This window comes from Peromyscus californicus, unplaced genomic scaffold (assembly GCF_007827085.1).
Source record: "Peromyscus californicus insignis strain IS unplaced genomic scaffold, ASM782708v3 Scaffold_10__1_contigs__length_136768540, whole genome shotgun sequence".
In the NCBI taxonomy this organism is placed as follows: domain Eukaryota; kingdom Metazoa; phylum Chordata; class Mammalia; order Rodentia; family Cricetidae; genus Peromyscus; species Peromyscus californicus.
This window is the reverse complement of record NW_026294391.1, coordinates 106088333-106104105: the sequence shown is the minus strand read 5'-3', so window position 1 is coordinate 106104105 and position 15773 is coordinate 106088333. Positions and strand designations below refer to the sequence as shown.

Below are 15773 nucleotides of genomic sequence, written 5' to 3'. Positions count from 1 at the left end.
AGAAGGTTTGGAAGAAGAAGAAATTTTATAATTATAAACAAAAGAAAAAATAGAAAACTATATAGAATTGCCAGTTTAGGGGAATGGGAAGAAGGCTCAGCAGTTAAGAGCAGTTATTGCTCCTAAGGACTACATCAGGCATCTTTCAACCTGTAACAGTCTCTTTCTAGCTCCATACACACACACACACACACACACACACACACACACACACACACACACACTAAAATAAATCTTTAAATTATCAAATTAGTCTGAAAACATAAGCAAAGATGTGCTCTATATTTCCACAAACAAGAAAATCATGTATTTTCTCTACTTCAACAATTCAAGCAAAACAATCTTTACTAGAGCTCTCTCCCTTCACTTGCTCATGAAGTCCTAATATACTCATCTTAATCTGAATTGGAGAGTTGATTGACTTAGCAAACAAACCACTTACGGGCAGAACTATTGACTGTTATGCCTAGGGTTGGGCAATTTCACCATGTAAAGGCAATCCAGTGCATATCATAGCAAAGGCAGGGAAAATTGGACTGAGGGCATGCTGCTTTGTGGATTTTTCACTGGTGTTTGCCTTGTAAAGCCCGTCAGACAACAGGAAAGGAGATGAAAGTCTAGAAACTAGACTTTCTAGAGGCTGATCTCTTGCTTTGAAGGTAAGCACAAAAGAGCCTAGAGTACAACTATGAGTTTAAGCATAATCATTTCAAATGATGGGAGGTATATCAACTTTGACCTTGCCATCTGATGGTTTTGACAAAGACCAACACACACTAACAAAAATTATCAATGAATACTATCTTACTTGATTGCTTGACTGAGAGAATCATCCAGAGATTTCAAAGAGTTATGCTTTACCATCTCAAAGACAGTGAATGATGTCAGAGAGCTGTGGGAGCATGTAGAGTTAGCTAATCCAGAACCAAATTGAACTCATTTAAAACACTAATTTATTAGCCTACTCCAAGAGGTTCTGTGACACTTCTCTAGTCATCTGCTCAACTGTGAATTCTTCTCTTTCTCCCTGCTGGCTCTTTCTGTTGTTATATGCATCTCCATCATACACATATATAAACATTAGCACTTTTTGAGATTATACTACAATTTTACTTCTCCCTTCTCTTTTCTCTCTCTATACTATTCCATATACCTTCTCTTTCAAATTCATGGCCTGTTGTTTCCTTTAATTGTTTTGTCTGCATCTTCATACTTGTTAAGTTAAAGCTTCCTGGACTTTTACTCATCCACTTTGGCACTAGGTTAGCTCTTAAATAGATTTTATTTTTCTTTTCAAAAAACTGGTTTACTTAACAGGTGAATCTAATTTTATTAAAAGCTATAGGTACAATGGGGGCTGGAGAGATGGCTTGGCAGTTAAAATCAGTTGATACTCTTGTAGAAGACCCAGGTTTAGTTTCTATTGCCCATGGTGACTCACAACCATCTGTCACTCCAGTTCCCGGGGATCTCATACTCTCATCCTTCTGTATAGGTACCAGGCACACAAGTGGTGCCCAGACATACATTCAAGCAAAACATCCATATATATAAATTAAACATAATTAATTTTTAAAGAAAGAATTATAGTTGCATTAGTATTAAAGTATTGTTTCATCCAGAGAAGGGATAAACTTTGCTTGTTTACTCTTGTTTCTTCAGAAAACTGAATTTCTTAGCTTTTCAATCTTTGACCCACTAATAGTAAATTGTAAGTTTGAAACCACAAATGTCCATAAGAAGACATAATTAAGATTAACTTGTTGGTCACTGAGCACTCTAAAGTTAATAGCCCTAACATTCAAATTATGAACTACCTCCTCACAGGTTATAACAACTCATTATGATAAGTAAATGATTTAATACTATAAAGTAGAAATATATGTTTAGAATTGGAACTAATGGTTAACACTAATAATAAACATCTCCTTCCTTGAAGCCCATTTCCTTTCATTTCATCCCCGACCTAGAAGAAAAGCTCAGAAAGGAACACCAAGAAGCACAGCCTTATAATTATCCTTGAGAGACCTGACAAAGTAGTTATGACAATAGCCCTCAGTGTGATGTTCCTTGCACATATACATTATGATGATCTTTATAGGAATTCATCAATACTGCCTCAAAAGAATTCAGTAAGGTGGTTATATGTTAAACACGAAAACATGCCAATAATCCAGTATTTAAACAGGTCTTCCTGTTTCTGAATTTCAATATTTTTATCTGATCTTACAAAAGTAATTTCAAACACACTGTACATTGCATGATATCATATGTTGGATTGTAGGCTAATATCCCTTAGTCAAATTCCCTAATACTTCCCCCATCAAATGTATGAAAACCTATTTAGTAAAAGATAACATGTATGCTCAAACCACACCACTTTGGCCCATGTTTTACCACCAAAAAACTGGAAGGAAAACCAACAGTCCTAATGGATTTATTTTCTTTTACATCAGCATTGCAGATAAAACATTGTGTAACTACCCATGAAAACACAGACTCAACCAAGGAAACAGAAAAAGTTTCTGACTCTTTATGACATTGTCTAAAACTATAGGAATATGCCCCCTTTTGCAACATACACAGCATGATATCTTTGGGTAAAAACATAACTGAGAGATCATAATCACATTATCACTAAAGTGAAGAGTGATCAGTTTGGTACATAAATATTGTAAAAAGAATGATCACGTATCTAATTTGGTTAAATTTTTCAAGAGCAACGATATAGTTGACACAACTTTAATACTGGCAATACTTGTTTTTAACATCTGAAGAAAGTTATTTTTCATGTAGTTAATTATGTTACAACATTTGTTTGGAAAATGATATTTTGTTCCCTTGCTATTGAGAGGCTTTAGAACAATTTAAATGTAAGACAAAATTTGTGTTTCCCACCTGTTATAAACAAGCACTAGATGAATGAGGAAAACTGCATACAGCTGAATGTCACATGAAAATACATAAAATGGGCATATGAATACATGCAAACCAACTGACCATGTGTGTCAGGAGCCTTGTCTATGCACATCTGGTATTCGAACTACTGTCCTAGTCAAATATTTTCTAGTAACTCACTGCTTGTGACCTTCCAACACTCACTTTCACAAGCAGATTTCAAATATTTTTGAAAGCAAAATGCCGTACTTGGTTTGACATTCATGTATTTCTATGTATAAAAAGAATGAGAGCACTGATGACCGGAATTTTTGTAGGTCAAGAAAAAAGTTGAGGGGCTGGAGAGATGGCTCAGCAGTTAAGAGCACTGGCTGCTCTTCCAGAGGACCTGGGTTCAATCCCCAAAACCCACATGGCAGCTCACAATGGTCTGTAACTCCAAGATCTGACACCTCACACAGACATACATGCAGGCAAAACACAAGTGCACATAAAATAAAAATAAATTATTTTAGAAAACCATACTACTACTCTTACTAAGTCCCTTTCTTTAAATATAACACTGATAGTTTGTGGGGTGGTATACTCTGTATTAGTTCTTCTGTTGCCATGGCAAAATACAGGACAGAAATAATTTAGGAAGGAATTGTTCTGTTTTACAGGTCCAGGGGATACAGTCTGTTAACATGACAAGAAAGGCATAGCAGTACAGGGAGAAGGTGGCTGGGCACATTGCTTCCACAGTCAGGAACTGTACAACAATGAATAATTTAGCTCAGCTCCCTTCCCCCTTTTCATTCTGAACAGGGTCCCAGCCTAGGAAATGGTGCCACTTACAGTTGAGGTGGTTCTTCGTTCAATAATTAATAGAGAGAACTCTTCTCAGATTGTCCACGGCCTTGTCTTTTCCATGATTCTAGAGCTTGTCAAGCTGACAATCATCATTAACCATCACATTCTCCAACATAATTTTTCAAGTATTGTCACATATGTAATTTTCATAAAATAATGAATTTTAGAAATGAGTGCAATACCTTGTAGCAGAACTCACTGTGTATGTTAATGAAATGTAAGAGGCAAGACATCCTAGCAGAGATACATTTCTGCTGAAAGTTTTATTTAACGATAATCCATATTAAGCATCATCTACAAAATGTGTAGGGGAAAATGCATACTGCCTTCTTTCTCACTTATCTTTTGGAGAAAAAGGAAGTGTTATTTCAAAAGCATGTACTCCTACCAATAACTCTGGCACACCTAAAATACCTTAGATCTACAGTTTGGAGAAATTTCCCCACTGAGAGATTATTTTACCAAGTTATTTTAGGACCTTCGACCTGAAATTGGTTCATTTCCAAGTATATTATGTGAATTAGACCTTGCCTCCAAAAACTTAATTTACTTTCAGAAAGCTTTAGAAGTATGTCTAGACACTAATATTTGTGTAACCATCCCCTCACCCCACCTCACCCCCGCTTTACTTCTTTCTCTTGGGCACTGGACTATATGGAAGCCAGAAACATTTGGAAGTGAGTGCATGCAACTCCAAACTTGATGGAATTAGTGCTCTAGAGCTCCTGACACTGAACACTAATGTATTTTTCATTACTGTTTAATGTTGGGCAATCCCATTTCACAGAGCCCAAGGATTAAATTGCTTCATTTGGAGGTAACAAGTGCATTCCCGAGGTGAAAAAGAAAAAAAGAAGAAGAACGAATCTGAGATCATTTGCATTTCATAAGGGTTAAGGTCTGCATGTATTCTACCAAGAACAACATTCCAATGCTGTAAAAGCATTTAAAGAAGGTATTAACAATAAAAAAGCCTCTGCATATGAAATATGAGAATAAATGCATACTAAAATTTATTAATATATACACATATATCACTATAATATGCATATTTAATCAAAAATGTATGTGCATGTATCAATATATACATATATTATAAAGGTGATTGTGCATAGCAATTCTACCTGCAACAGAAGTATTATAATATCATGATTGTACTTTTGAATTAAATACAGTTTTATCACTATTCATAATAGGTTACTTACAAGCATTTGAAGGAAATTCAGCAAACAATAAAACTAAATGCTCTTGAGTGATTTTCCTTTTAACAATACTACTGGATGGGAACTTTCTTTTGAATAACTTTCTTAAAAAAATAGCTGTGGATATCATGTGTTTGTTTGGAGATGTTTTAGCCATGAGCTCTAAAAATAGACCTTCCTCTGACTGTGGACAAACACCATGCCTTCTTTTTTCTTTACACCATCAAACACTTTCTTACATGTAATTTTGGATGCCAAATCTGTGCTGTGTCAGTATTACTCTTGACACATTGTGGGAGCATTGCTTAAAATGCCTCCTTTCAGATAGTATTGTTCTTACCCACAGTCCTAAAAAAAATACTTTCAAGGCAGAAACATGCCTATCTATGAACATACCTATCTATGAACAGTCAACTAGATATTCAGTAGATGCATCAGGATGATACCCAAATTAAACACCAAAGGAAATTCTTTGGGTCCAATGAATGAATCAAAATCACTTCTATCAGTAAATATTTTGGGACCTTGCTTTATACCAGAACTGTACTCAATGCTTTATGACATATAAGAGAAATAGAAAATGACAATTCACTAAGAAATACATTTTCTATTATGAGAGAAAAGACAAAACACATGGTCTATCAAATGAATGCCATGCTATAGAAACCTCAAAGGCTAAACTTATATTAAGAACAGTAAATGTTAAAATTAGAGAAAAGAGTCACATTTAAAAAGTCATCAGCATATTATCTTCATTCCTATTTTATATCAGTCAACTCAGACAAAAGCGAGATTATATTAAGTAGAATATCCATATTATAAGTGAATGGGTCAAGTTTCAGCATGAAAGAAACAGAACCCCAAGCCAAGTTTGCCAGTCCTCCAAATGCTGTGCTCTTTTGTAGCATTATGCCACACACTACCTTCCAGTCAGTGTTTTAGGAGGTACAGACATTTAAGAGGGAAGCAGACACATAAACACAAATGAAAATTCAGAAAATGCAGAAGATTATGTGCTGAGAATCAGAAGAAGGGGGGAAATGTATTACAAGTATCTGTACTAGGGCACTGGCCAGAGAGTCATATGTGAGTTCTATTCATGGTTAAACTATCAGTTTGCTTTGGTTCCTAGACAAATTTCCCATCTGTAAAATGGTCTTTTGTGCCCTAGCACTTTATGCTTCTGTCTATGATTGTGAGTATGAATACAAAAATTTAAAAATAGTAATGAAATGTTAAGTACCAGTGATGACATTTTAGGGGTTATGAAAGTTGGGCTGAACATGGAGCACAGGGGTGATTTAGGAAATTAATGGAGTGTTTTAAATACATAAGGACAGCTGAACACCTAACAGAATCTATAAATGAAATAATCACCATTCTTTGCTTTGTCTGTCTTTCTACAATTCATACTTTTATAAATTGAGTTTATTTAAAGAGGGAACCACCTGTACTAGGAAATCCAGCCAAGAATTTGTCAGACTCTTGCTCCTGGGATAGTAATGTGTTTTTTTTTTTATTTGAAAACCAAGCCAGTGTCTTTAAAATTCATGTCTGAAGTGGAAAGATTGAAAGTAGTGATTTTTTTTCTCTGATCAGTAACTGCAAAGTAGGCTTCAGAACACACCAGCTGAGCCCTCTGTTAGACATCGAAAGCCTCTGGCATTTTTCTGCTTTTCAACTCTCATTGGGGAGGTGGGACAAAGCTGTGCCATCTACAAAGTTTATCCAGAACGTGCTGGTGTTGCAAGCCATCGCTTGACATCTATTATTATCTTTCTCCTGTGGAAGAGAGGCTGTCTGCTACAGTAGTGATTTCTTTGCGAAGGACTTTAATTGGGGGATTTCTTCTGGGCCAGATTCTAACTAACTGTCTTGATATGTGCCTGCAAGGACAACAGTGGAAAAATACAAAACAATAGCAACATCAGGAGGCTCAGGACTGCTGTCTTGTCTGCAAACAAGCAGGGAAACAAGTTTCCCCACTGTTACCTAACTTGGCAGAGCTCCTAAAATGATGTGGCAAAGGGCAAGGTGTGCAGACTTTGCTCTTCTTTTCATATGTAGCATTCGGAGGTGTGGGCTGGTGGAGAGATTAGTTTTGTGCAGTTGAGTGACACACTTGTGAGCTATTTTTCTAAAGTATAGATTTACTCTTGTGTAGGCAGGGCTAGCATCCTTTCCTGAGGTAAGGCAGAAGGTGGCCTTACATTTTTATTTGAAGTGCCAAATGATTTTCCTCGCAATGAATTTGTGCCTCTCACTGGTCTTTTCTGACGTGAGATTTTTTTTTACACCTGATGGAAATCAGCTCACTTCTGTTCTGTAGTCTTATATCTCGTTGACGATTTATTTGTTCAGTAGCAGAAACTATGACAAATTGTGTGAGGCGGTCTCATTACTTTTAGCTGGTATATTCCTGAAGAATTTACATGTAAATGCAACTGTGAATGTTTTGCATTTCATAAGCTTGCTGCACGTGCTTTTGTAAGTTAAGTGACATTTTTACAGATAGACTGAACTTCAAATCCCCGCCCCCTCCTCCCACCACAGGTTATATTATCTGAAATCCTAGTAAGTCTGTCATGCTGTGTTTTCAAAACAGGAGAGCAAGTCTTTATTTGCTGCTTTTGTTCTCTCCATTTTAGACATGCAAAGCAGCCCGCACAACCAGTTCACCTTCAGACCCCTCCCCCCACCACCACCTCCTCCGCATGCCTGTACCTGTGCCAGGAAGCCACCTCCCACAGTGGACTCTCTTCAAAGAAGATCAATGACCACCCGCAGTCAGCCCAGTCCAGCTGCTCCTGCTCCTCCAACCAGCACCCAGGATTCAGTTCATCTGCATAACAGCTGGGTCTTGAACAGCAACATACCACTGGAGACCAGGTACTTAAGCTATATTACTCACCCCACTAAACTTGAATATTGAAGAAAGATGACTCCACTAATAGTAGGAACTCCTTTAACCATAGTTATCTGCAGAAAAACACAAATATGCACCACTATACACAACTAAGTGTATCAGTAACAGGGCAGATCCCATCACAGGCACCCAGGAAACAGTGATTCAGGCACACTCACAGACATAAGCCAAAGCAGATACACTTGTAAACATGAAATCACAGATGCATAAAGACTTCACTTTCAGACACCCATCGAAAATTAAATGAAGCAGTGATCTGAGCTGTCACTGCAGCCTCGACATGAAAATCAATTGTGTTGTATTTCAAGAAAGTACAAGGATATAGAGAGAAAGAAAGAACGAAAGAAAGAAAGAAGGAAGGAAGGAAGGAAGGAAGGAAGGAAGGAAGGAAGGAAAGAGAGATGGAGGGAGAAAGAAGAAAGAGAGAAAAGAGAAAGAAAGAAAGAAAGAAAGAAAGAAAGAAAGAAAGAAGGAAGGAAGGAAAGAGAGATGGAGGGAGAAAGAAGAAAGAGAGAAAAGAGAAAGAAAGAAAGAAAGAAAGAAAGAAAGAAAGAAAGAAAGAAAGAAAAAGAAAGAAAGAAAGAAAGAGAAAAAAGAGGACAGTTGGAGAAATAGTGGTCGTTGCCTTGTTATTTATTATAAAATCACTTGAAAAGGAAGATATCTTCTAATAGTTCAGAAAGGTTTTGCCTTGTGAGGGGAAATGCATATGTAACTTGGAAAGTGTATTCTAGTAGCATGAGATTTTGAAGGAAAATAAGACACTGTTTTTCTGTCATGTCACACATTTGGGTTTCTGAATTCACTCCCTAAGTTTTTTATTTTAAGTAAAGTTCTACTCCTCTACAATTATAAGCCTTTTGACCATGAAAGAATCAGTACTTGGTAGGATTAATTGAGAAATCATTCACCATTTCCCATCATTTTTTAAATAAAATTACAGTTTTTAGAGATGACAGTATAGCTCAGTGATAGAGCACTTGCCTGGCATTCAGAAGACCATGAATTCAATCCTCATCACTACATGCCCAAATGTTACTTTCTATTAACACAGGAAAACATAAACTAGTAAAACATTGCATTCTGTTGTCAAATTCCAGGAGTTCCTGCTGACTTCTTTATGTCTTAATCATTTTAGAAAGACAATTTTATGTAAACAATGTTCAGAATATATCAGTCAATAAACAATGTCTGGCATAAACTTCTATTCTAATATCCTCTGGGAATCATAACTGAAAGGGAGTGACAAATAAACTCACATTATGAAGCTTTCCTCCTTAGTAGCATATTAAATTAGCGAGCATCAGCAAGTATCACCACTTCCACTGAAGGTGCTATGGCCCAAATCCAGAAAACTATATCATTTATCACATACTGGATTAAAAAGGTTTATAAACCACTTTTTTCTGCTACTGGAAAATTCAACAGTAGTAGTCAGCACCTATGGTGAAGACAGCACGTTTAGAACAGTACTAATGATAAGGTTGGTGCATTGTTCTTTTTTATTGAAAATTTCATACAGGCATATAATGTGTTTTGATAAAATCAGCCCTTTATTCCATCCTCATTCCTGTCTTTATCCCCATACCTCCTGTTCTTCTTTTTTTATTGTAATGGAAGGGAGGAAATGTATAAAGTGAGAGAAGCAGTGAATAAAGGAAATCTAAAGGGGCAGGAGAGATAGTTGGATAGTTAAGCGCTAATCTTCCAGGTTGTTCTTCCAGTAGACCTGGGTTCAACTCGCAGCACCTACATGGCTGCCCACAATCATCTAACACTAGCACCAGGGCATCTGACACCATCTTCTGCCCTTCTTGGGCACCAGACATGTGGTACACAGATATATACAATATGTGTTCAAGGCAAAACACCCATACACCTAAAAGAAAAATAGTAAATTTTAAAAAAATTGAAGAAAAATGTAAATATTCATAGTTTTCAAAGAGAGGTAACTCCCTCATTTTTCTTTTGACTCGTCTTTGGGGCTTGGTCATAGCTAAGGAAACAGTACGGTAAGCTAGCTGTTCTGTCAAACAAACCAAGTCCCTTCTTCTAGTTAGACAAATAACAGGAAATCTGGAAAGAGGATGGAGACAGGCTCAGGCAAACCGAGAGAGAAAACTATTCTCATTTGAAATGTACATCTAGGCATGTTTGTACAAATTGCACCCACGGACCTTCTGTATCTGTGCAAGGAATGTATTAATTGGTCTCAGCTTCCTACGATGTAGAGACAAACATAAGTTTTCATATGAGACTGAGGAGAGAGCCTTTTTAGCCTATTCGAAAATATATTCAGCATCAGAAAAATGAAATTAAAAATACCTAGAAGCCTGATTATTCTTTGCTTTGCATCTAATATTCACTTATGAGTGAGTACATATCATAGTTGTCTTTCTGGGTCTGGATTACCTCACTCAGAATGATTTTTTTCTAGTTCCATCCTTTTGCCTACAAATTTCGTGATGGCATTGTTCCACAAACCCAGAGAAGCTAGGTAAAGAAGAGGACACTAAGAGGGGCACACATGGATCACCCCAGGAAGGGGAAAGGATTAAGATCTCCTAGGTAAACTGGGAGGAGGGAGTAGAGGGGAGGGGATAGGATGTGATAACATGAGATGGCCAAGTTGGGGGAAAGACAGGGAGGGAGAACAATGAAAGAGATATCTTGACAGAGTGTACCAGTAAGGGGATGGGGAGAAATCTGCAGCTAGGGAAAACCCCAGAAACTAACAAGGACGTCTCCAGCTAAGATTCATAGCAATGGTGGAGAGGATGCTTGAACTAGCCTTCCCCTGCACTCGGATTGGTGTCTACCCTATTGTCATCATAGAACCTATATCCAGTGACTGATGGAAGCAGATGCAGACACCCACAGTTGAACACTTGGCCAAGATCCTGGAGTTCAGTTGAAGAGAGGGAGGAAGTATTTAAGAACAAGGCGGGTCAGAAACATGATGGGAAAAACCAGAGACAGCTGACCCAAGCTAGTGGGAGCTCATGGACTCTGGACTGACAGCTGGGGAGCCTGCATGGGACCAAACTAGACCCTATGAATGTGGGTGACAGTTGCGTGGCTTGATGTGTTTGTGGGTCCTCTGGCAATGGGACCAGTACTTATCCTGGGTACATGAACTGGCTTTTTAGAGCCCATTCCCTATGGTGCGATGCCTTAATCAACCCTGATGCAATGAGAGGCTAGGTCCAGCTCCAGCTTGATAAGCCCACCTGTGTTGACTACCCAAGGGAGGCCTTACCCTCTATGAGGAGGGGATGAGGGTGGGTTGGGGGTAGGTGGGGGGAAGTAGGAGAAAGGGAGGGAGGCAGAACAGGGGTTGGTATGTAAAAGGAAAGAAAATAAAATTTTTAATAAAAAAAAAGAATGTAAAAAAAATACCTAGTTTGGAACCTGGGGCCTATGCAGGGACACTTTGCTCAGCCTGGGTGAAGGGAGGAGGGGACTGGACCTGCCTCAAATGAATCTACCAGGCTGAGCTGAATCACCAGGGGAGTCCTTGTCCTGGAGGAGATGGGAATGGGGGGGTGGACTGGGGGGAGGAAGGGAAGAGGGAGGACAGGGGAATCCGTGGCTGATATGTAAAATTAAATTAAATTATAAAGTAAATAAAAAAGAAATAAAAAATACCCAGAAGGCTCATTGGCCTGATTAACTAGAGTTTTTCAAATTTATCCTTGAAAAATATTCATTTCACATTTAGTCAATAAAAGGTAAGAGTGAGTGCATAGTAACTTATGAATGAGCTAGATAATAGGACCTCTTAGAGCCTTAGCTTCCTCATTTGTAAAAATAAATATAAAATGTCTTCCAGACCTTGGAGCAAGCACTTGGGTCCTGGCTTCCATTCAAGGATGCCCCCAAAATTGCCTATTATGATCATGTGTTAAAAAGAACAAACAAGTATAATATAAAGAGCCTCATACACTATATAACACTTTACACATTTGAAAGGTGACATTATTATCTCTACTAAGTGGTCTCTGTTTATGTACTTCCAATAAAGGAATTGACTAATAACTGAAATATTCCATTCTACCTCAAACAACTGCTTGAAGATTCTTTTTGAACCCAAATCTACCACTTTTAATATGCCTATTATTATCCCCTAAGTTTAGTGCCTAGCCAAATAAAGCCCCCTCTCACTTTTCACTACTCATGAGTCTGATGTGTTAAGCTAAATACTTCCCCAATTAATTCACATGTTCCTCACATTTCTGGATTCCAACCTCCATTCCTGATAACTTTCTTTAAAACACAACCCACTTTGCCCAAACTACTCTTGGAATGTAGTGTAAGGCTCACTGTAGCCTGAGTCTTATTAGCTTCTCTAGCTTCAAGGAGCAGAGATCAGTCAGGTTTCCCTGAAAAGCACACAATTTCAATTTGATATTAGTTCCTGGAAACTCAGGAAACATTGGTCAACACCCAAAGAAAGCAAAGTTTATAGACATATAGATCTCAGGCATTAAAAAGACAGAGGAATGTTCTTTGTTGTTATTCCTTTCTTTGCCCAGTAGCTTGCTCTTACCATTGGCTCAATGTTCCTTTGTCTACCACAGTATCTGCTTCTCTACAAGATCCCATATGTACCTGTTACTACCTCTCACCTTATTCCATCAGCTGTTTGTCCCATTGCTGGCTTCATTCCATTGTGGCACTAGCTTCCAAAGCCTGTAGAGGGGAATTTGATTAGCTCCGTTCATCTCTTACGTACTATGGTAAGCTTTTTAGCAAACCATGCCAGTTATTCTCTCATTCTACTGAGATGAGGCCAAGAAGAAAGCCATGTGGTTAAAAGAGAAATAAGTTGTTGGATACCAACATGGCATTTGACACACTCTCTCAAGATTTTCCTCCAAAGACTGCTCGTTAGGAAAGATCTGGGAGCATATCAGATGCCTCTTACATAGGACTCTTAACAGCCATCTTGACTCACATATCCAGGGCTATATGCTATGGCCAACAATCAGTTATCGCTCTTGTTTAACTATTATTTCCACTAATACTGTCTACTCCAATATCACCCATTTTAATGGGTATGTGACACTGCTGATACACGCCGATTCACCAGTAACTATGACTCTAAGTCTTTTTAAAAAAGTCTAACATTAGGCCATATTTTGTATATTCTATAATTGAAACCTCTTAAATTATACATTTGAAAAGTAGAGCATTGGTAGATTAGGTTTAGACTCTTGAACTGTCATAATTTGATTTTATCCTGATAGAATATGGAGTTGTAGCAGAAATCTAATCCCACTGTGCAAAGCTGATATTTTGCTGTCATGTCAGTGTAAATATGAAAGATGAGATGTTCATCCTCATTTCCATGTAAGTTGCTGATAAAATGTATATAGGACCAGAATGTGGTCAGAGGTATCTGGCATGCCACTGGAAACCCCTCTGCAAATCTACCTCTGCTATCAGGTGGCAAACTGTTACTAACATGCAATCCACATTTCTGCATCTTATTCAAAGCCATGTCATGAGAGATCTTGTCAGATGTCTTGGTGAGATCTAGATACAATGTGCCTACATTTTTTTCTGACTTGCAAGTCTAGTAACTGCTCAAAAAAGGGAAGTATTTACCTAACATGAATTTGCTGTGGGATGGTCTTTCTGTATGCTGTGAATATGTGTTGCTACCATAGGTTAATAAAGAAGCTGCTCTGACCTATGGAAATAGGTCATAGGAATAGCCAGGCAGGAAATCCAAGAGAGATACAGGAAGAAAGGGGGAGTCAGGGCAGATGCCATCCAGCCACCCAAGGAACAAGAAGATGCCGGCAGATTGGTAATGCCACGACCACGTGGCAAAATTTAGATTAATAGAAATGTGTTAATTTAAGATGAGAGAGCTAGTTAATAATAAGCCTGAGCCACAGACCAAACAGTTTGTAATTAATATTAAGCCTCTGAGTAATTATTTTATAAAAATGACTGTTGCCCAGGTGTGGCAGGGCGTGACCCGGCAGGACCAAGAAACTTCAATCTACATGAATTATTTTAGGTAATTAATACTGTCTTCTCATAGTTTCTATCCTTATTGTTTTTTACTAGCTGCTTAAAATCATTTTTAATAGTTTTTTCTACTGTAATCCCATGATGTTTTGTACTGTGCCCTAAGAAGCCTATATGTCTTCTGCCCATTTTCAAAACTTAAGTCCATGTTTACCATCTCCAGTTTTCTGCCACATTTTTCCTATGCAACAGTCCCTGAAATGGGTATACAATAAAATCCACAGAAATTCTCTCTCCTCTAGTATAGAATATTAATGTGTTTAGAATAGTCAAATGCTAAAATCCAGCTTCAGTGGGGTTCAGGTCCCAAAAAGGAAGTATGGATCAGCAGGGGAAGAAAGGAACGAATGCACATCTGAGTGCTCAGCAGCTCTCTCTTTTTCAGTCAGAGAGACACTTTATTTATATAGCATATTGACTACATAAGTCAGTTGGCAAGCATCAGAGTCCTGGATCTCTTTTTCTCTTCGCCATCAAATGTCCAGAGTGAAAAGCAAAGTATAAAACAGACAGTCTTACTTGAAACATCGTCTTTGGACAGTGTCTGTCAAATCAAGAAATTACAAGTTTCTCAGAGTCTCCAAAGCGTAGGACCTTCTATTTTTACAGCTTGTGCCTAGGCTGGCTGCTCATATGGTCACAATATGTTAGACAGTCTGATATTATTCTTACCTTAACCAAGTTACATGTAGAATCATTTGATGTTTTCTAAAATGCAAGCTTTACAAACTATCTCATGATAAGCATTTAACCGGCTGATTGTAGCATTTTTCTGTTCCTCAGTTCTATACTAGGGGCCTGTTGTTTTCATATGCTCCCAGAAAGAAAGATCCTGGCATCTCATTCTTTTTCCATCAACCCATACCACCTTTATTCCCTCTATATAGGCTCCAGTATAGAGCAATGGATATACTTGTGACATCTTATATCCAGGGCTGAGCAAGAAATTTCTCAGAATCTACTCTATTGGTACTACAATCCTTGTGCATGTGTAACTCCGTGTGTACAGAGTTATATGTATAGTATATATGTGTAAGCATATGTGTGGCTGTAGATATGAGTGTGTGTGTGTGTGTGTGTGTGTGTGTGTGTGTGTGTGTGTGTGTACGTGCATGTGCATGCCTGAAGTCAAACTCAAGCATCATTTCTCAGGTACCATATACCTTGTTTTATGAAACAGGTTCTTCATTGGCCTTGAGTTTGTCAATTTACCTAATCTGATTGGTCAGCGTATACACCAGGCATCTGCCTGTCTCTGCCTTCCCAGAACTGGGGTAACAAGTGCACACCAAGTTGCTTGGCTTTTATTTTATGTGTATATATATTTATTAAATTTTCATACAATATATTTTGATCATATTCTTTCCCCTCTCTTAATTCCTCTCATGTCCCACCACCCAAATTTAAGCTCTTTCTCATAAAATGAAAAAAACATAACAAAGCAAAGCAAATAAACAAAAACAGCACACAAGAAAACATGGATTCAGTTTTATGTAGACAAATACTCCTGAGCATGAAGTCTGCCCTGGAGTGGGGTTGATATCCCTAGTGTCAGTTCATCAAAGAAAACTGAGTTTTGTTCTCCCAGCAGCTATCAAGTGGAAAGAGCTGGCTTTTCTTTTAAACCTGAGTACTGGAGATGGAACTCAGGTCATTAGATTTGTATAGAAAGCACTTTATTAACTGATCTGTCTCCCCAGTCTCAAATGCTTTTAATGAACCTTGCCTAGCTTATGCTTAGGTGTATATTTATTGATGCTTGTTTGCCATATATAGCATATAGGTCTGTAGCTAGAGTTTTCCTACCTTGCCCACAGTCAGGACAAATCTCTCTCACCTGCCAGTCCCACAGC

General features: G+C 38.0%; 1 protein-coding gene across 5 annotated transcripts in view; it reads left to right on the top strand.

Annotated features, from left to right (window-relative positions):
• The window catches only part of Tenm1 (teneurin transmembrane protein 1), an 820708-nt gene that overhangs the window by 447384 nt on the left and 357551 nt on the right, over positions 1–15773 (top strand). For all 5 annotated transcript variants that reach the window (XM_052738708.1, XM_052738728.1, XM_052738717.1 and 2 more), the window contains one exon: positions 7601–7841. In XM_052738708.1, the coding sequence (XP_052594668.1) occupies positions 7601–7841 (241 nt within the window). The remainder of the gene's footprint in view (positions 1–7600; positions 7842–15773) is intronic.